The 21844-nt window shown below is 44.3% G+C and overlaps 1 protein-coding gene and 2 non-coding genes across 4 annotated transcripts; all 3 read right to left on the bottom strand.

Annotated features, from left to right (window-relative positions):
* Positions 1-822: 822 nt before the first annotated feature.
* PABPC4 (poly(A) binding protein cytoplasmic 4) lies at positions 823-21314 on the bottom strand. 2 transcript variants are annotated; one of them, XM_063455368.1, is made up of 15 exons: positions 20779-21314; positions 10591-10784; positions 10400-10515; positions 9828-9967; positions 9462-9556; positions 9177-9314; positions 8962-9057; positions 8464-8736; positions 8294-8381; positions 7542-7658; positions 7173-7291; positions 5069-5162; positions 4835-4965; positions 4496-4595; positions 823-1141 (listed from the first exon to the last, which is right to left on the bottom strand). In XM_063455368.1, the coding sequence occupies exons 1-14, from the start codon at positions 20969-20971 to the stop codon at positions 4509-4511; spliced, it is 1881 nt and encodes a 626-aa protein (XP_063311438.1). In that variant the 5' UTR covers positions 20972-21314; the 3' UTR covers positions 823-1141; positions 4496-4508. The 2 variants fall into 2 exon arrangements, with proteins under 2 accessions (XP_063311438.1, XP_063311445.1); XM_063455375.1 differs by lacking the exons at positions 823-1141; positions 4496-4595; positions 4835-4965; ... (5 more) ...; positions 8962-9057; positions 9462-9556 and having other exon boundaries at positions 9221-9314.
* Positions 8786-8914, bottom strand: LOC134576897 (small nucleolar RNA SNORA55). Its single transcript, XR_010085892.1, has one exon. It is a non-coding gene; the product is annotated as a small nucleolar RNA SNORA55 (small nucleolar RNA).
* On the bottom strand, positions 10127-10255 carry LOC134576904 (small nucleolar RNA SNORA55). Its single transcript, XR_010085893.1, has one exon. It is a non-coding gene; the product is annotated as a small nucleolar RNA SNORA55 (small nucleolar RNA).
* Positions 21315-21844: the final 530 nt, after the last annotated feature.

The following is a 21844-nucleotide window of genomic DNA, read 5'->3' on the forward strand; positions in this document are numbered from 1 at the left end:
GGGCTGCCTGGGCTGTCAGGCAGCCCCCCAGAAGAGGATCACGGCGGAGGTGAGTACACCTCTCCTCCTGGGGGCTTAAGCCGTTACAGCGTTCCATGCCGCCGCAACGGCTTTAAAGCCCTTTTAATGCGGGACGGCATGGAACGCCGTAACGGCGTTAAGTAACTTACTATATTAGATTGAGTTCCCACTACAGCTACTACTGCAAATATTTTCTAAATACTTTCAATGTTTACATGGACAGTAGAAACTGATCTGACAAGACGAACTAGCCTTCACTTCTCATGTGTGTCAATGTGCCTTGGGCACCCATGACCTTGACGCCAGTTCACTGGTTGTCCTTCCTTGTGCTACTTTTGGTATGCACTAACCACTGCATACCAGGAACAACCTACAAAATGTGCCGTTTTGTAGTGGTTAGTGCCTACCCAGTCTAGCCATCACTTTTTGGCCCTTGACAGAGTTACTCAGATCTTTTTGCTTGCCCATTTTTCCTGCTTCCAACACATGAAATTCAAGAATGGACTATTCACTTGCTGCCTAATCTATCCCGACGGGTGCCATTTTAACAATATATTCGATGTTATTCACTTCATGTATCAGTGGTTTTAATGTTGTGGCTGATCAGTGTATAAAAATAATACTCCCAATTGTTGGAATAGGTTCCTAACTGCTATTGGGCATCAGAACCAGCCACAATAATGTTTCAGCAGCAGCACTGCCACAAATAAATACCAGTTTACATTTTGGAAAGCGTGTAAATCATTTACTTTACCAAAGCTTGGGGAAAAAAAGAAAACGAAAACAAAGCACACCACAAGACAGTCTTCAATCTTTTATTTCACGGAGAAATGTTTCCTTGATGTCACATTCTTACAGTCTTCTTAAAACTAAAAACGCAAAAAATAAAAATCCTTTGCAATCCGTAAAATGTCAGGTTATCCTTTTGAAAGAATCCTGGTGATGCTCACCATAGATGCAGTTTCTCATCCCAAGAGCATAAAGCGACAGTGCATAGACCTCATGTGTTACAGACATTACAGTATCTCTGACCGAGGAGAGCAGCATGTGGAGGAGACCAGATTTATCAGCTACTTCCCAAAACCTCACACCTTCTGGGATTATTTGGCTTGTTTCCTTCCTATAATGAGATGGGTTACAATCATAGTTTGGGTTAGATCACAGTTTAGATTAGCTAAGTGTAAATAATCCTGTTTCCCCCCCAAATATGTGTGTATATTTTTTTTAGTGATACAAATGTTTTGCATATAACAAATATTAGTCAGCGTATACAATACAACCCCTAAAAAATTTAAGAATGAGTAAAAACACAGCTGCCTGGGTGTTTGAATCGGTTTATGAGCTAGAATATTAAAAAAGAGCCAAGCCTGCTATAAAAGGAACACCCTATAGTGTTAAAAAAAAAAAAAAAAAAAAACTCTCAAATATAGTAAAAAGCTTATCTTTATCCCAGCCTGGTGGTGCTGGCTCTGCCCATGATCTGCCTCCTTGGCTGAAATCATCAGAAGTGATTATCTTAATCTCAGCCAATCACTGGATTGGTTGAGATTGTCAATTCTGATGACCTCAACTAAGGAGGTGGGGGGCAGAGCCAAACGCCACCCCAGCCAATCAGCATCTCCTCAAAGAGATGCATTGAATCATTACACCTCTATGAGGAAAGTTCAGTATCTTCATGCAGAGGGTGGAGAAACTGAATGCCAGTGCTGCACAGTGTGCAGCATGCCGCAGGAAGCACATCCAATAGCCATTGGAAGTGTTCCTAGGCTGTAATGTAAACACTGCATTTTCTCTGAAACTACATTAAGCTGTAGCTCTGGTGACCATAGTGTCCCTTTTAGTAGCTTATCTAAAACACCTATTGTCTGTGAACCAGTTATTACATAGGTTGCAACGATTTAGAGAGATGGTAAGAGAGACCAATCAGGAATCTGGTAAATTCTTGAGGAAAATAAAAATAAAAAGTAAATATATACCAAGACAACTTAAAATCCTTGATCACATGTGTAGCCTTAAGCTTCACCTCTGCTAACCACTTAGTTTCAAGACCAGCCTGTTGGAAGTTTTGGTACAGTTTTAGGCCTATTTATCTTTGCACTAATTGAAAACAAGGATCTATCACTGCAAGGAATGGCTGTCACTGACCAGAGCTGGTTAAGTACTACACACTAAAGCATTAAAGGGACACCCAGAACACTTCTGCTCATTGGAGTGGTCTGGGTGCCAACTCCCACTACTCCTAACCCTGCAAGTGTAATTATTGCAGTTTTTTATAAACTGCAATAATTACCTTGCAGGGTTAACTCCATCTCTAGTGGCTGTCTTCTAGACAGCCACTAGAGGTCACTTCCTGAATCATAGCAAAGATTTCCTTTGCTAGAGCATCGCTGGACGTCCTCACGCTGTGTGAGGACCTCCAGCGTTGCTCATTTCCCCATAGGAAAGCATTGAAATCCTTTTTCAATGCTTTCCTATGGGGAGCGTTAATGCGCATGCGCGGCGCATTAGGTCTCCCCGGCCAGTGGGTGGGATCAGTCTCGCCCACCGGCCGACGGAGACAGTAGGAGGAGGAGACAGCGACGAGGGACATTGTCGCTGGCTCAGGTAAGTGACTGAAGGGGTTTTCACCCCTTCAGTAACCCGGGATTGGGAGGGAGGGGGAACTGATTGTTTTCCTGGCACTGGAGTATCCCTTTAAAGTTGCTTGGCAGAGAATAGGATAATATGTATATATCCCTATACTAAAAGCAATCAAGCAGGAGTATGAGGAGTTGTTTAGTAGAGAGCGAGCTAAACTTATGTCTATGTAGGCAGTGAGACTTGGTGATTAGGTCAACGAACCGACCACTGTATGTAACATACATGCTTTGAAGGGTCAGGTTAGATTGGGTTAATGCTCTATAGTGTTCTGAGGCTAGGCACCTTTATCAAAGGCATGTGCGGCTTAGTGCAGTTATCAGTGAGCTTAATAGTATAAAGCTGTGCTAGCCTTTTGCTCATATACAGATACATCTGGGTTGAGGGGGACAATAAAATAACATGGGGTATAAAGACAAGTTTGGCTTAAGCATAGAAAACAATTGAACCGCTGGGTATCGGATACTTGTAGGGTGACTATAAATACAGTTGTGCTCTGCCGACCAGGGTGGTAGCAGGGAGAGAGGCTACTGCAAGCCTTCACCCGATGCCACTAGTGCGCTGGAGCAGGTAGTTAAATCTACAACCCGTCGGTCGGTCTCGCGAAACAAAGTCCTCCATAGTTAGTATGCTCAGTCTCTGGTGCCTCTATTTTGGGAGATTTCACCTGACTCCGATTTGCGGCAGGAACCCTTTGTGGTTGTGGGGTGTAGTGGTGTCCCCCTGCGCCTTTTTGTTGGTCCGTGGCAACTGCTGGGCTGTGTGCTTACAGGCATGTTTCAGCTGTGGTGTCTCCGGTCCGGGCTGTAGTGATACTCTGCTGTTGGCTGGGTGTGTGAGGAGTAGTTGTAAGCTTCTGCCCCTCGTGTCTGACGCGGCCGGGCTAGCGGTGCAGTAGTGGAGCAATGGCTGCAGGCCTTTAGGTCGTTGCTGATGGCGTGCTCGTTTTAGACCTTGGTAACACTTTTGGGTCGAGGTGGGTCTGTGTGAGCCTCTCGTAGGTGGCGGTGCCGCCATTGCTTGGGCTCTGCTCGTCCGCTTTGGGTTGTTGCCCCTTTGTCGCACCTTCCGCGTGGCGCAGGCTGGTCGGTCCTGCAGTGGTGTTGTTGGGATCCGGTGCATGTGAGGGGTTGTTCGTTGCCGCTCTGCTTTTGTGGCTAGTTTTGGTGCTGGAGGCAAGTTCCTCCTCTCCAGTCGCTCCCATAATTTTTGGCATACTGCTTCGAACTTAGCTTGGAAGGCCGCTGCCCATTCCTCTGCTGACTGGTGCGGCGGGTTCATGGCCCTGCTGTCGGCCATCTTAACTTGGCCTCTTGGGGCCGTTTGGTCGGAGGTGCTGTGACAAGCGTCCCAGAGGTGGGTGTTGCTCGTTAACTGGCGGACCGGGATGACCCCCGCCGGTCCAGAGGGGGGGGAACAAGGGCCCTTTTGCACAGTGGCATCTAGTTGTGGCGGGGGGGGGGAGAGCGGCTGTCTCTCGCGCGTACACCTGTTGAGTAGGCCTCACGTGCTTGTGCGAGCGGTGCCGGTCGTTTAGTCGCTGAAGGGGTACCATAATGCTCCTCTCAGTGTCCCCTTTCCTTTCCTGGCCTTTGTGGCCCAATTAGTCGCTGTTTGATTTGTGAAAAGTGGTGTTTTATTTGTTTCGTTGCAGGAGCTCTTGAGCTAGTCAACCACTCTGCTCTGCGGTCAGGCCCGGCCCCCATAAATATATATTTCTTACTCTAGTTTCCTTAGGTAGGTGGATGAGTGATGGAAACAACCTGTATTACAACAAACATCCAACTGCATTTCTGGCAACATGTACCACTGTAAGTGCAGATATATTTGTACTTACAGGTCACCCAGGTTCAGGAGGTAGCAGCAACGATCCCCACCTTCTGCACAGCCTCTTTTTTGGCTTGGTGAGCTTGAAGAACAGCTACAGCTTCCTCGACCTGAAAAAAACAAAACAAAACAAATTAATAGTTGCTGCTGTATCTATACCATTAAACTCTCCCTTTTAAAATTAAAAAATCAAGAATGCATTTAAGTGTTGCAGCAAATTAAATTGTTATAATGGGATGCTAGCATTTTAATGGAATTAGACTTTGACCACTGATGAAATAGCCAATAAGTACTTTTCCAGTTGTAAACTAAAGATTAGCACCACTGATCTTTAGGCCCAGGTCTTTACCTTGGAACGCAGAGACTCTGGAGATTCCAGCATATGTAGCAGCTCTGAGTTATCTATTTCCAGCAGCATTCCAGTAATCTTCCCTGCCAGAGAAGGGTGCATGGCTTGGATAAGAGGGAACAGACGTTCTCCTGAAGCACAGAGAAAGACAGGAGGTGGGATCTGAGGTCTCTTTTTCACTGCCTCTCTCATCAGACACACCACTTCCTTCAACAAAAACCACATGGGACTCACCCAACATCTGCTTCTGTTCCTGTGGTGGAGCAGCAGCCAACATGGAGGCCGTGAGAGGTTCCTGTCCTTGCACATGGACTGCTGGCTGTGGGGTCTGTGAGAAAAATAAAGGATCACATCTGGAATGTAGTAGCACTGTACACAGAATTTCATTACCAAGTTTCAATCATGCCTAACATTCAGTGTAAAACTATCTAAAATAAGTTACATTTAATGAGATCTTCAGTAAACTGACTGATTAAATACAAAGAAATAAAGTCAATTCATTTACTAAGTTTCATGAACAAATGTCCTCAATTTTGTGCATATTTAGGACACAGAAGGGGTGTTCATTTTTTTAATTTTTTTGCAGTGGCTCACTTCAGAAATGCGTGCGTGGGCCGCACTCATTTTTCACGGAGAGAAAATACACACACTGACACATACAGAAACAGTTATCAGATGCACAGCTGCATACACTGACCCATGCAGATACATGGATACACTCACTGACAAAAATGCAGATACACAGACATACACCAACACAAAGATAAAAAGACACTTCACACTGACATACATGCATATACACACAATAGCACACATACAGATACCAACAGACACATGCAGATACACAGAGACAGAATGACACTTCAGATACATATAATGACACACATACAGATACAAACACTGACATGCATACAGATACACAGGGGCACTGATACATGTGGATAAACAGATACACATTCAGATACAGACACAGAATGACATTCCTACAGATACAAGCACTTACACACAGATACACACAAAAAGACAGATACACAAACTCATGCAAAATGAAAATTGTTTCACCACCCTCCTGTTTCCTACCTTTTGGGTGCAGGAAGGTGGCTTCCATGGAGTCCAGTGGCAGGCTGAGAGCTAGCAGCTCTTCCACTCTGCCCCCTCCTCTCCTTCTTTCCTGTCAAGTTCTCTTAGCTGGGAGGAAGTGACTGGCACTATTAAAGGGCAGCAGCACTGAACAGGCTGTTGAAGACACCGTGCCATTAGGTGGAACTATGTGCATGGGCCACCTGATGGGTCCTCTCAGCGTGCTGCGGGACACATTTGGCCAGAAGCTGCATGTTGGATGCTTAGGCCACACAGCAAATTTACACTCATTGCACACCTTAGGCTTTTATTTTTTTATAATGTCGTAGAGTCCACAGGTGCACTGTGGCTTTTAGCAACACATCGACTCTCCTAGCAACCAGAAGCCAGATCCTTTGCTGCTACAAGCCAAATGTTTTTGTAAAACTCCAAAATTTTGCACAGAAATCTGACCAGGATGGCAACACAACAATCAAATGCAAGAGCTGGGCTACGTATCTCCCAGCCTTCACAGACAAACAGCTTTGTGTACTGGGAAAGCTAAATAACTTTTTTTGCCAAACCACTTAACAGTTTGACAACAAACAAAACAGAGGAACTGCACCCAAAGACTGTTTGCACAAAAACACTACAAACTGATGCCGTTGTTACACTGATCTCATTAAATTGATAGTATAGATAAACTGCACATGTGTAGAATATAAACCGGTGCATGGGCAGCATATCTGACAAGATTATTATTAAACACATTTAATAACAGCTAATTCACAAAGGCTTGTAGGCACATTTTAAATGTTACTGTTGTCTTGCGTAAAATATATTAAATATTGGTAGAGCAATGATACACAGAAATCTTGCTTCCTAACTTAAATATTCCTGTACATTAAAGAAACACTTTACTGTTAGGCATCAGCAGCTCTTCTTACAGATTCATTGACTCAATGCATCCCTATGGGGAGTGTTCTATGCATCTTCATGCAGAGAGTGGAGATTCTGAATGTCAGCACTGCAATTCTTGCAGGACCACAACCAGGAAGTGCTTCTACAGGCTGAGTGACAGCAACTAGAGGTACCCTTAAGCAATTCTCAAAAAATGCAGTGTGTACACTGCTCAGCCTGCAGGTACATGTTTTTTCTGCAGGTACATGTGGTTCTGTTGCCTAGAGCGTCCCTTTAAAGCAGGAAATAAAAGTTTATGTAACGCATCACAGCCATTTCATTATACACAATCAGTAAAACATACTTTTGGATTATGTACCTGTAGTGACTGCACTCCTGGAAGTGGGCAGCGTGTGTATTTGTATGGAGGCACAGCTCGTGGAGGAGGAGCAGACACAGGCGGTCGAGGACCTATTGTTTGAGTAGCAGAAGACACCCCTACAAAAGAAAAATTCCATAAATAGAGTGATATTCTGTTGTGTGCAGGGTAGGGCGAGTGCTGAGGCACTTTTTTTTAATATATAATAAATATACACAATATATACGCAATGTGTGTGTATATTCAAAGCAATGCATAAATATCAGGCAAAATGGGAGAAAGGCTGTTTAGCAAAGAGAAAAAAAAACTATGCATGATAAATTGATGCAAACTCTACAGAGTTCAGCATGAGATGCATTTTTAACTTACCAACTCTCTGGGTTATGCTTGGGATGCCACGAGTGCCCTGAGTACTGGAAGGTGGTAAGTGGCGCATTGACTGGCGAGGACCACTCTGCCGTAGTGTATTTGGCATTGGTTGGAACCCTACGGAAATGGCATTTAAACTAATCTTTTAAATGGAAACCACCACTTCTCTGGAAATTAGACCATTTAATAAATAAATCATTGAAATGCACCTATAAATTTTGTTAACCTTTTTGTGTGATGTTCTCTTTTCTTTAACTATAACCCAGTTCAGGCATAGCCAAAGCACATATTGCAAATGAAGAGAAATAGAAACATTGTTTATTTTTTCCTCTTTGAATGCTTTTCTATGCTTACAATCAAGTGCAAAGGACAGATTGATAGGAAGCCAAGATGGAGGTGCCAATGCACAAAATAAAGAGATAAATTCTAAGGAACATTTATATTGTATGTAGAATTCCTAAAGAAATAATAAAAAGACAGTTAGGTGCCCAAAATGCATTTTAAGTTTGTAAATGTTGCCAAAGGCGGTGCCAAGTACTGACGAACTGGGTGCCCAAAACCTTGCAAATGCCGCATTTACCGTTTAAATGTTTCAGCAGTATTTAGCAAAGAAGCAGTAATTGTAAGCTAAAACTCCACTGTAGAAGGAGTGTTCCCTTCTTTTTATTTAGAAACTCAATAAGACATCTTTTGTCAGGGGTGCTCAAACTTGTGCTACAGCAGTGTAAGGCAAGGTCTATTAAGCAGCATACCTTGGGGACGGCCAGCCTGCTGCCAGCGAGGACCAGGTCGCATTTGAGCCATGTGATTGGGTGCATAGTATGTAGGTCTACTTTGGGCCTAGAAACAAAAAATACATTTATTGTTACCAAGTAATGTATTGTCCTTTATATCAACACTTATGCGTATACAGTTTACCCACCTGTGCTACAGCTGGAACAAAATAACCCCCAGGTGCAGGCTGGAATTGATTGATAAGTGTATTGGCAGGAAGAGCCCTCATTCCAGCTATGCGCTGCATGTACTGATTGGTGAGATGAGCTTTGCGTTCTTCCTTTCTTTGAGCTAGTGCTACATATAAAGGTTTAGAACCTACTATACGTCCATTCATCTCAGTCACTGCTTTAGTAGCCTCTTCTGGAGAAGAAAAGCAAACAAATCCAAAACCTTTGCTGCGCCCATCCTCTAGCATAACCTATTAAAGATATATATATATAATGAGTTGTCTGTACATACAGAAGATCAATTGTAGAAGAGGTGTAGAGACAGAACACTAGATAAATTATGCTCCGTCTGGATTTCCTCTGCATTTCTCTAGCACCTATTGACCAGTCCCTGCACTGCACAGCAGGGACAGGATGAGTTGACAGTGCTACAATTAAATGTTAAAATTCCAGTCTAGCTAAGAACTTCCTCTCACCTTGGCACTTGTAATTGATCCAAATGGGGAAAATTCCTTCCTCAGCTTCTCATCATCAATTGTGTCATCCAAGTTTTTAATGTACAAATTCACCCCCTAAGAAGAAGCAAACAGTTATTCATCAGTTACAAGGATAGCAGGTTCGAGGAGGGATTGGATAATCCATAAAACCTATTAAATGTCTATTCGTATAATACATTTTGTATACATATTACCTGATAACGACTGATCCTTTCTTGCTTTAGTTGCTCGAACCTCCTTTTGAGTTCAGCCTGACGTTCGACCTTTTTCTGTGCTCTGCCCACGAACATAATTTTCCCGTTCATGTCTTTTCCATTCATGTCATCTACAGCCTGACAAAAAAATAAGCCTGTTAGAGATGCTTAGGTTAAATAAAGCCTCCCCCTGTCCTGACCACACAAGTTAAGCAGAGCTCCCCAGCACCTGGTACTTTCTTGCAGACGTCGAGTGTCTGCCTGGTTCTCCAGGGGAGCTCTTACCTTATTGGCATCTTCGTGCTTTTCAAAGCTGACAAAGCCAAACCCCTTGGACTTGCCACTGGGATCAGTCATCACCTTAACGCTCAGAGTCTTCCCTGCAGCCAAGAGACACCAGTTACCCGCAGAGGTCACAGGGTCACAGCATGCAGGTGCACGGCACACATGATACCAGGTGCCCACATGCGGGAGCGGATTCAGAGAGCTCACGAGGTTACCCACAGCATACGCTTGAAACCAGAAGCCCACATGCTTAGGCGGAGCCACGGAGCTCACAAGGTTATCCACGGCACACACGAAGCCAGAAGCAAGTGGCCACGTGGGGCATGACCTTGCATGAAGACCCAGCAAATGACCTCACGCAGTTACCGTATTTGCTGAATGTTTCCTTCAGTCGCTCATCGTCCATGTCTTCCCCAAAGTTTTTGATGTAAACATTTGTGAATTCCTTGGCTTTGGCTCCAAGCTCTGCCTCCCTCTCCCTGCGGCATTTAAAACGGCCAACAAACCTTAATGAAGAGAAAACAGATGCCATTATTCAAAGGTTCCTCAAGCAGCCTTCATTTTTGGTCAACAGTAGTTTCTCACCATCCAAACATCCTGTTCTCTCTATGCTGTTGTGCAAATATGAAAGTCTATAAAACAAAAAAAACCCTTAAACAAAGGGCTGGTGTAGCAGAGGTGTAGAGACAGAACACTAGAAAAAAAATGTGCCATCTGGATTATCTCCGCATTTTTCTAGCACTAACTGACCTGCCCCTTCACCACACAGAAGTGACAGAATGAACTGATAGTGCTATCAACTAGCAATGTTGTTTATTATCCTACTGAATGTCACTTTTTTTGTATTGCTACATATAGACTTTTAAAAACCATATCACCATCCTAAACTTCTGATCTAGAACATTTCCCTTCCTGCCCCAGAAAATAATGCCCCTCACACTTTGCGGTCGTTAAGTAGCATGCCGTTCATCTTCTCTATGGCTCTGTCTGCAGCATCCTGGGTCTCAAAGTGCACAAATGCGTAACCCTTGGAGCCATTCTCATCACACACTACCTGCAGGAAAAGGGAGTTTTAGAGTTTGGCACATTATATTAATTTCCTTACATGTATCAGAGAGGACAAACTAACCTTACAGGAGAGAATGTTCCCAAACGCAGAGAAAGTGTCATAAAGAGCTTTGTTATCAATTGATTTGTCAAGGTTCTTGATGAAAACATTGCCCACTCCAGATTTTCTGAGGGATGGATCACGCTGGGACCACATGATGCGAATGGGTTTTCCTTTGATGACATCAAAGTTCATAGTATCCAGAGCCCGCTCAGCTATAAAAAAAAATAAACTGCATGTTATAATCATAAACACCTCAAACCAAAAGTATAAAACTATAAAAGAAATTGAACATAGCAGATTTTTTTATTTTTTTTGATGATACAAGCAACTTATGCTTCCCTTGGAAATATGACAATCCACACAAATCAGTATGCTTTTCAGAGAACGCTAATTATCCTTAAACAATTTTGCTTTTCTGTACTCTACGGTATTTGGACTTAAATATTGCAATCAGCATGTTTAGCTGAAGGCTCAAATGACCTACAGTAACCGAATTCTAAAATAAAATGGCTTTGGGTCCATAGAAAGATTGCTCATGAGTGTCAGAGTCAAGAAAATAAAAATAAAATGCATTTATGGAATACCTGTTGTATAAACACAAACAGGGTTATTTACTAAACTCCAGAATTTGGTCACAGTTTGTCCATTTTTGCCTCAATTTTGTGATTCTGAATAATTTTTTTAGAAATTGACAATCACTAAAATGAGAATTCGAAGTGAATTTCACATTTAAAGTCAAAATAACCAAACTGGAATAATTCTCTCAGTCACTAAGCTTTCAGTTCGACTACTCTTGCTTCAAATATGAATTTCACTTTGAATGTAGTTTAGTGAGTAAACCTGCTTATTATAAATTATATTATAAGTTCAGTGAATGAACTTTGTACTGCTGTGGCAAAAACTGTAGAGATCGACCTGTTGTAAATAAACACTCAGCTACTTTCTTCTGCCCTGTTTGAGACATTGATTTCCTTCATGCCTATTTTTGAAATTTTAGTTTTTAATGGAGAATGGACTTATCTTTACTGCCAAAACGTTGTTAGTCTTCTTGAGGTTTCATATCATTTATACATAATGATTTGTACTGTGCTTATACAAATGCAATATTGTAAGTAAGCGCTCACAAGACGACCTAAACGTTCTGGATAATGAACATAGGAATTAGAGTTGATGGTGTATCACAGTAGGTAGCGCTCCAGCATCTATTGAAACTGCAGCTTCCATTCCAAGCAGAGTCAACTCTGGCCAACATTCTTCAAAAGTATAGAAATAAAGTGACGTCACTCCATTCAAAGGCTGTCAAAGCTAGTTTGTTGGAATCCCAAAGGTGTTTTGTCTTCTTGAGCAAGTGTCCTCCAACATGGCAAATTAAGTTTGAGCATGGTAAGGACCAAAAATGAGTATTACAATACAGCCATTCAGTTGAGGACCTGACAACACTGAAGTGAGTGGAAGCAGTGCACCGGCTGCACCTGGGCCCAACACACCGAGGGTAAGTAAAGTTCTGATCTAAATATGTAACATTATATATCATTAAAGGGACAGTCACCAAAACAACTTTAACTTAATAAAGCAGTTTTGGTGTGTAGATCATGCCTCTGAAGTCTCACTGCTCAATTCTCTGACATTTAGTAGTTAAATCACTTTGTTGATGCACCCTAGCCACACCTCCCTGCATGTGACTTAATAGCTTGCTAGACCCTGCATGAACCTCCTGTGTGTGATTAAAGTTCAATTTACAGAGTAGGAGATAAAAACTTTTAAAGTAACATCGGATTGAAAATAAAACTATTTTGTTTTCATGCAGAGTGTGTCCGTCACAGTCAGAAAAGGTATGGGTAGGGCAGCATAAACAAACAAAAGTGATTTAAAGGACCACTATAGGCACCCAGACCACTTCAGCTCAATTAAGTGGTCTGGGTGCCAGGTCCATCTAGGGTTAACCCTGCAGCTGTTAACTCTGTTCTCTGAAACTGCTATGTTTACAATAGGGTTAATCCAGCCTCTAGTGGCTGTCTCATTGACAGCCGCTAGAGGCGCTTCAGTGCTTCTCACTGTAAAAATCACAGTGAGGAGACGCTGACGTCCATAGGAAAGCATTGAGTAATGCTTTCCTATGGACTGTTTGAATGCGCGCGGCTCTTGCCGCGCATTTGCCACTGACGTCGGAAAAGGGAAGAGAGTTCCCCAGCACCGAGGGAACCCGGCCCTGGAGAAAGGTAAGAGTTTTACCCCTTCAGCCCGGCGAGAGTGGAACCCTGAGTTTGTTTTCCTGGCACTATAGTGGTCCTTTAAATCCTAAATGGTAGAGAATTGAGCAGTGAAACTTCGGAGGCTTGATCTATACACTAAAACTGCTTAATTAAGCTAAAGTAGTTTTGATGACTATAGTGTCCCTTTAATTTCTATGGTAAATAAAGTATTCAAAACCTATAGGAAAATTTGTTTTAATGTGCACCTGTAATGACAGGTGTGATGGACGGCCTGGCATCTCCGTCAATCGCTTCTTTCTAGTAATCCCTGAGTACCATAAGCTCCACATACCAAAACCACTGTAAACTCAACAAACCACCGCAGCTTTGTTGGAATCTCGCTGTCCTCCACCCACGCTTCCAGTGGGTAGACCTCTCCGAGTCTAAAAAGCAATGCAAGCTGCTCTTACAATCATCGTTGTAAGCCAAGGTAACAATGATGATAGCAATCCCTAGAGGGAATATAGCTCTCCAATCCCCCAAACATGAGACTAAACTTCATGAAGGGCAAAACAAATCTGTTTAATGGCAGCCACAACTGGCCTTAAAGGGAAACTCCAGTGCCAGGAAAACAATCCGTTTTCCTGGCACTGGAGGGTCCCTCTCCCTCCCACCCCCCAATCCCCAGTTGCTGAAGGGGTGAAAACCCCTTCAGTGACTTACCAGAGGCAGCGACAGGTCCCACGTCGCTGCTTCCTCCTCCCCCGCCGCTCCTCCTTCTGCTTACGTCGGCCGGTGGGCGAGACTGATCTCGCCCGCCGGCCGAGGAGACCTAATGCGCATGCGCGGCAATGCCGCACATGCGCATTAGCGCACCCCATAGGAAAGCATTGAAAATGAATTTCAATGCTTCCCTATGGGGAATAGAGCGACGCTGGAGGTCCTCACACAGCGTGAGGACGTCCAGCGACGCTCTAGCACAGAAAACCTGTGCTATGAAGCAGGAAGTGTCCTCTAGTGGCTGTCTAATAGACAGCCACTAGGGGAGGACTTAACCCTGCAAGGTAAATATTGCAGTTTTAAAAAAACTGCAATAATTACACTTGCAGGGTTAAGGGTAGTGGGAGTTGGCACCCAGACCACTCCAATGAGCTGAAGTGGTCTGGGTGCCTGGAGTGTCCCTTTAAATGCAGGTCCCCATACAAGGGGCACTCCCCCCCGGACCTGAGAGTAGACTACAGTAAATCCATACACACGATTACATTGGCTCTCAGGTCCAGGACACTCCCATACAAAATAGGTCAATCCCTCCCCTATATGCCTGGGAGATGATTGAGTCAGCACTGTATTAAACCGATTTATCTCCAGGCACACACATTTTTACAAGACCCCAAAAATACCTTTAAACACACAAAATCTCCACAAGTTACATCCCCTGATAGCCCCGACCTGGGTGACCAACATATCAAAAAAATCAGCCAGATCGATTTCCTGGAAGTCATAATTTGACCAAATGCACGCATGGTCCCATGCCGTAAAGAGTTCCATAGAATTGCGGCTAAGTGCCGCTGGGGACCGACCAGGAACCTCAAAGTCTTCATGCCAAAAATAGTTCCAGGGCATTCGCGGCTAAGTCCCCTTGAAGTCTATTCGCGGTTTTGGTCCATGCGAACAGCCACCAGGGAGCTAGCGTTCGGTTCTATGCACATGAATGGAAAGTGCCGAACCAGGGAGAATAAAATATGGGTCGGTGGGCAGGAAGCCAGCTTCCACACTCCTCCTGGAGTCCGTGGCAAACGTCTGTGGAAAGTGGTGTTTGTCACAACAGGTTCACTTTAAAGCAGAATGGACACTTGACACAAGGTGACATGTCTGCATACATAGAAGAATGGGGAAGCTAAATATACATGGCCTTGACATCTTTGAACAATCTTCAGATTCTGGAAGCTTCACAGACAATGTGACAAAAGGTGCACTCTTGCATTTTACAACATGACAATTCTGTAACTAACCGCAATGTTGATACCCGTGTGGCCAGACATGTAAGACATACACATGCAGCCAATCCAGAAGTACTCCAATTTCAGGCAATACAAAAGTTTTCACTTAATCATCGAAAAGGGGACATCAACGTCACACTGCTGAGGGCAGAGTCACGATGGATTTATTCCTTTAAGACTTTATCTTCAAAAGGACTAAACGAAAAATTTAATTTTACCCCGTTCATATATTCATGATTATTGTTGCTTTTTATATTTTTCATACAGTTTTTGCTAACTTCATCATTTCCCTTTTTCAATATCACTCTGTAGTTCATTGTATTTAATTATTTTGCTTTCAATAATTTCTCTTTGTTCTACGTGATCTTTGTCCTTACCATATGATTATTTGTAACTTTATATATGGATCATCGTATAACTCGTGATTGCTTTTGTCTACTTTGGGTACCCTGTAAACTTTGCTCTTTCAATGGCCATCTATTTATATAATTTGTCATGCGACAGTAATAATCTAATCACTTCAGGTACAAACTATGTTTTTCTTTAGTAGAAATTCTCTTAGTTGTCATGATGAGAAACTATGTCCCGGATTCACATTGTACTCTTATTTATTTTCGAACACAATGGAACTTATTATGACAATTAATATTCCCATCACTGATCACATGATTAAGAATTTTTATGTGGCTAAGATCATGCCCTACTCTGTTTTGAATATTTTTATTGTTTTCACAATATAAACGCATTTAGCAATCTGAGTTGTAATAAAGCAAGTAGTTGCCCGCGCAGGGGCATAAGCATTGGTTAATAAAGGTGCAAACATTTCGTCGCTTACGCAGAAGCGGATTTGTCATATCCTGTATAGCTGGTTTGAGCGAGTGCTTTATGTCAGCTGGTTTGTGCAAGTGTTTTGTGTTAGCTGGTTTGAGCGAGTGCTGTGTGTTAGCTGGTTGGAGCGAGTGCTGTGTGTTAGCAGGTTGGAGCGAGTGCTGTGTGTTTGCTGGTTTGTGCGAGTGCTGTGTGTTTGCTGGTTTGTGCGAGTGCTGTGTGTTTGCTGGTTTGTGCGAGTGCTTTGTGTATGCTGGTTTGTGCGAGTGCTTTGTGTATGCTGGTTTGTGCGAGTGCTTTGTGTATGCTGGTTTGTGCGAGTGCTTTGTGTATGCTGGTTTGTGCGAGTGCTTTGTGTATGCTGGTTTGTGCGAGTGCTTTGTGTATGCTGGTTTGTGCGAGTGCTTTGTGTTTGCTGGTTTGTGCGAGTGCTTTGTGTTTGCTGGTTTGTGCGAGTGCTTTGTGTACTGGTTTGTGCGAGTGCTTTGTGTACTGGTTTGTGCGAGTGCTTTGTGTACTGGTTTGTGCGAGTGCTTTGTGTACTGGTTTGTGCGAGTGCTTTGTGTACTGGTTTGTGCGAGTGCTTTGTGTACTGGTTTGTGCGAGTGCTTTGTGTACTGGTTTGTGCGAGTGCTTTGTGTACTGGTTTGTGCGAGTGCTTTGTGTACTGGTTTGTGCGAGTGCTTTGTGTACTGGTTTGTGCGAGTGCTTTGTGTTTGCTGGTTTGTGCGAGTGCTTTGTGTTTGCTGGTTTGTGCGAGTGCTTTGTGTACTGGTTTGTGCGAGTGCTTTGTGTACTGGTTTGTGCGAGTGCTTTGTGTACTGGTTTGTGCGAGTGCTTTGTGTACTGGTTTGTGCGAGTGCTTTGTGTACTGGTTTGTGCGAGTGCTTTGTGTACTGGTTTGTGCGAGTGCTTTGTGTACTGGTTTGTGCGAGTGCTTTGTGTGCTGATTTGTGTATGTGTTTTGCATTGGTTGGTCCGTGCACGTGTGGTTTCTTAGGCATAGCATAGCATATACAATGTAGTATTCAGGCAGGTAGATAGGCAATAGGAAACATGTGGAGCTTATGGTAGTCATTTAAAAACATAACGTCATGTCCTCGCTGCGCTACCCTGCGCAAGTTCAACTAGAGGTAGTAAGTATATAAACACTTCAAATTAGATGTGTCAATATCACTTAGTCTATTAAAACTCTGATATGCTGGGTAACATATGCTTATATATCCTTAATCGCTAATACTATGGGAATAGCTTGACCATAACTAGCTGATATCAAATAAGCAAAGCAAGTAAAAACTAAAAAACAAAAATTGCAGAGAGAACGGGTTCACTAACGGAGTATCAAGAAACAGTCCCATTAGCCTTGTCAGTCCTTCGTTGATTTATTTATCCTTTGCTTGGGACAGTGCTCAGGTGAAGTAGAGCTGTATAGCGGCATTAATTGAGCCTCTCCGCTGGAGGTGGCAAAGTAGTGCCTGGCAGGATAGGTTGTAGCGGTGCAGGCTGCTCTCTACTGTGGCCTCTGGAATGCTGATGTCAGGTGTGCCCCTATTTATCCAGTTGGCCGGTCAGTGCAAGGTCTCTCTAGCACCCCCGGTGCATCTGTCCCCCTCTTTTCCCCCTCCAGGCCTGCTCCGGCCGTGTAATCGGGTGCACTGCAGTGCTGTGGGCACTCAGGGATGTCGGTAGTCCGGCAGACTCCCACCCCTGAAAAGTCCTCGGCCCCTTGTCCCCTGCACCTCCCCAACTCCCACAGTTCCCCGTCGGAGCTCCAGCCCCTAGGTGCCTCACCCTTCTCCGGTCTCACACTTGTCGCCGGTGTTCGCCTCCCCGGCTACCGGTCCGCCGGGGGTCCAGCTCGCCCCAACGACACAGGGCTCGCAAAGTTGGGGGCATCCCTCCCTGGACCACCACCAAATCCTGGGGTACAGGCCGGCTCCGTGCCGTCCATTCAGCCGCCTGGAGGGGTCCAGCCGTGGGATTTGTCACACCGGGGGTCCAGGCTACCTCACTTCCCTCCTTGCGGCGTGTGCTTTCAGCGGCCATCTTGGTGTGGGGGTGAGCTCCCCGCTCTGCAGCACTCCTGCCTCCAGTCTCCGGAGATTTGACTCGTGGGCCGGGATCACCCCCGCCGGCCCGAGGGGGGGGGAAGCGGGGCCGGGTCCGGTTTCCCCTCTCTCTCTCTCAGCCATCTGGTCTCGTGGCTCCTGCCGTTGCCGTGTGCGTGTAGGCCTCATGGGCTCAGCTTGCTCCGGTTACTCGGGTTGCGCGGCTGTGGCTTAGCAGGTGTCCCTGCGTTTTGCTCCTGTGCCTCTCCCTTACTCCAGGTATGCTTTTGGTGTCTTATTTTTGAATATTTTGGTATGTTTAAGCAGCTCAGAGCCGGAGCCGGCATGGATGGCTGCCGCTCGGCTCGGCAGCCCGGCCCCGCCCCAGATCATGCCCTACTCTGGGCTACTAACATACAAGACACGAAAACGTCATTACTATATTATGACCGCATTATATTACTAATTCATGGTTCCCGATACCATAATGGCTGTCTCATGTATGAATCATCATATAACAGCCACTTCAACTGTTTAACTAAATGACTTAGCAGTTTAGTTTATTTGAACTGGATTACTAATTTTGCAGCCCCAAGGGGTATCTATATCTATATTACCGTAGGAGACTTTCAATAAACATCGAGTGATCCATATTGGACATATACATTAAACCAATTCTTTGCCTAATTACGGTAAGATATTAACACATATGGGTTAATACACCCATGAAAATTTTAATCCCTTACATATTACACTCCTGGCTGTCCTATGAGAACTTCAGAACGACCAAGGATATATCCAATCAGGGGAGGAAGTGCCAAATTTAAACCTCAGTTTTTATGAACACAGCTCCCCTGGAAGAGCCAGTTAGTGGCGAAATGCGCGTCGGGCAGTTGTGTGGGAGAGTGGCTCAGGATTTAGGGAAGATGCTGCAGCTTTACTTTTGATTATATTCAACAGCCAATTCATACTTCAATTTTATCGTTTGTTTCTTTTCCCATTTTCCTTTTCTATCTTCAGTTTAGTATAATCAGTGGGAATCTTATACTTATAGGGGTGCCTTCGAAGGCATGTTAGCATTAGTTTATTTAGCTATATTAGCAGCCGTAGGGGTGCCCTCGAAGGCACAATAGGTATCTATTGCTTTCCTTTCTGTACTCTCTTTGCTAACTTGTATCTAACAGCAGATACTGTTTCTCCCTGCCTTTTTTCTTCCGAACTTGACATATGCTCTGCAGTTACTATTTTTATGTGGCAACAGACTCTATACATCACACAATCATTATTATATTACTTTTTTTCATTACTATTTTAAATGATTCAATAAATAATAAGTTTTATCTCAATTAATTTTGCTTACTATTAAAGGACCACTATAGTGCCAGGAAAACACTTGTTTTCCTGGCTCTATAGGGTCCTTGGTCCCCCCTCCCGCCGGGCTCTAAGGTGAGGAAGGGGTTAATCCCTTACCTTTTTTCTCCAGCGCTGGGGACTCTCCTCCTTTCCCCGTCATCAGCTGAATCCGCGGCAAGAGCCGCGCGCACAGTCAGTCCATAGGAAAGCATTCTCAATGCTTTCCTATGGACGCTGGCGTCTTCTCACTGATTTTCACAGTGAGAAGCGCGGAAGTGCCTCTAGCGGCTGTCAATGAGAGCCACTAGAGAATGGATTAACCCTAAAGTAAACATAGCAGTTTCTCTGAAACTGCTATGTTTACAGGAGGCAGGGTTAATCCTAGATCGACCTGGCACCCAGACCATTGAGCTGAAGTGGTCTGGGTGCCTATAGCGGTCCTTTAATGGGTTGCTTTCTTTCATGAAACTTGTTGGAACTTGATTTAGTTCCACCTTTCTTTTATGAGTGGTCCTTGTTTTTGTTCTCACTCTTGCATATAGTTTAGATGCACTCATGCATATGCAAGTAGAAGAATCCTGCATGGAAGAATCCTGAAAGGTCACTGGATCCTCCAGATTCCGCTCAGGAGACCCCAGAACTGCCAAGTGCACAAGAAGATTTAATTTCCCTAAAGACACTTTACAGAGCAGTTGGGAATGAATGAAAATAAATATGTGGCAGTGGACGCTACTCTATGCCCTGACCTTTGCCAAAAAACAATTTGCACATAAACAGTAGTCCTCACTTTGTCTCATGATTTTGGGTTGTATTGGGATTTTAATTAGGTCCTGAAACACATTATCCATGTGAAAATCTGTGCCATTTTAAAAAGAGTCCAATTCAGTATTTAATACTCAAAAATATAGTTGATCCATAATATCCATCAGTTGTACAACAGTCTGAAATCTACCAGGCGACCCATGTTTTATCCTAGTAAAATATCCTAAAAGACCAAATGCAAGAATGAGTGTCTACTAACATTTGCATTATTATAATTAGTATTAGATGTTAGCCTTATTTCAGACATCCTGCAAAAACTTCTATATGCAGCCTATAAAATGCCTAAAAGTAAAACATTTTTTTATCCATCACTACAAAATGTATCAATAAATCACTCCAGTTCAATATATTCTGGATACATTTGCTAGGCAAGGCAGCTACACCTTGGATAAGGGTGTTAGTGTATGATAAACAGTAAATAGTGTAACGTTCTGCTTCCAGTGTAAATGAAACCATGCAGAAGAGGGGTCAGGCTGTGAAGGCAGACATGTAACCAATAAATGCACTCCACCGGACAGCAGCTGGCCTTTGGATGGGTTTATTTATAGCGGTGAAGGAAGGGTTGCGTGTGCACATGTACAGAATGCAAGCCTAAAATGCAACTCAAGTAACTATAGTAGAAACACTAAGTGTTTGTGAAAGTTCTAGAAACCCGTTAGGAATTAAATTCTGATATTTCAAATGATATTCCACTTTCTACCTCTCCATTGAGTTATATGGGGCCAACAGCAGGGTAAAATCATCATGCATAGGCAATGTGTCTGTCCATAGATCCATATTCAGCATTTTGCCCAGTTCCTCCAGATGGCATTTTAATAAGCCAAACATGCAGGTAGTGGCAGACACACATTTATTAGAATGGATTAATTGTACATTTTGTTGGACCTTAAAACGTGACTCATTGTCTATACATGTCCTGCCCATGCCATCCACAGGCTGCCCGGAGGGTGACCGAGGACTCACCATCTGCCGGCTGCTGGAAGTTCACATAGGCATATCCCAGGGAGCGGCGGGTGATCATGTCTCTGCACACCCGGATAGACAGCACGGGGCCCGCGGGGCTGAACTTCTCATACAGCATGGCCTCCGTCACATCGGGGTGCAGGTCACCCACATACAGGGAGGCCATGGGGTAACTGCTGGCCGCGGTGTGCATCCCCCCAGCGCCGGTACCGGGGACTGGACGGGGAAGAGAGGAGGGTGGCTAGCTGGGGAGGAGGGTGGCTAGCTGTGTCTCCACAGGAGATAACACCGGGCTGTGGCAATGCCGTGGCTGATGGGTGTCTAACGTGGCGCTGGGGGCAGTCTGGCTGCAGATGGCCGGTTACTCGGGGCCGGTGTGTGGCTCTGCTTGGTGCGGCAAGCTCATTAATGGCCGGGTGGCTTTATTTCAGTGTTAGATGGCTGTCCTGCTACACGGGCCCCGGGTACCGCCGAGTGACTAGCTCAGGCCGGATCCCCGGCTCGGCAGCGAGGACAAGAAAGACCGGTAGAGCTCAGGAGCTCGGCTTTTATATCCGGGTCACAGGGCAGCCAGGACACCGGGAATGGCACAGCGACCCCTGCCGACCGCCCCCGGTACTGCGCCCGCCGCTCTACCTGCACCGCCATGTATGGTGTCAGGGGAACATGACCGCATGGGTCACTGCACGTTATGTCTAGCTGTTACCTTTCTTTTTTTTATCCATGGCTCGGTGTTTTTGTTGATATTTGGTTCACTGGTCGCCATCTTACCGAGTCTTCATGGAGAGCCGCCATCTCACCTATATTGGGATCATTGTGTGGCTGGCACATCATGTTAAATAATATCGGTTTAATACTTCATATTTCTGTAGACTATTATTTAACTGCAGGGTTTCTAAAGCTGACCTGCATTTTTATTTTCTAACACTTCAAAGCAGACAACAGAAAGGACATTATTGTAATTCAAGAAATTATGAAGCTCCTCATTTATTTTTTAATTATCCATTATTAAAAAGTATGAAATACCAGATACCAAAGGCTTTTTTCCCCCCCAGTCATCATGGTC

This window comes from Pelobates fuscus, chromosome 1 (genome assembly GCF_036172605.1).
Source record: "Pelobates fuscus isolate aPelFus1 chromosome 1, aPelFus1.pri, whole genome shotgun sequence".
Taxonomy (NCBI): domain Eukaryota; kingdom Metazoa; phylum Chordata; class Amphibia; order Anura; family Pelobatidae; genus Pelobates; species Pelobates fuscus.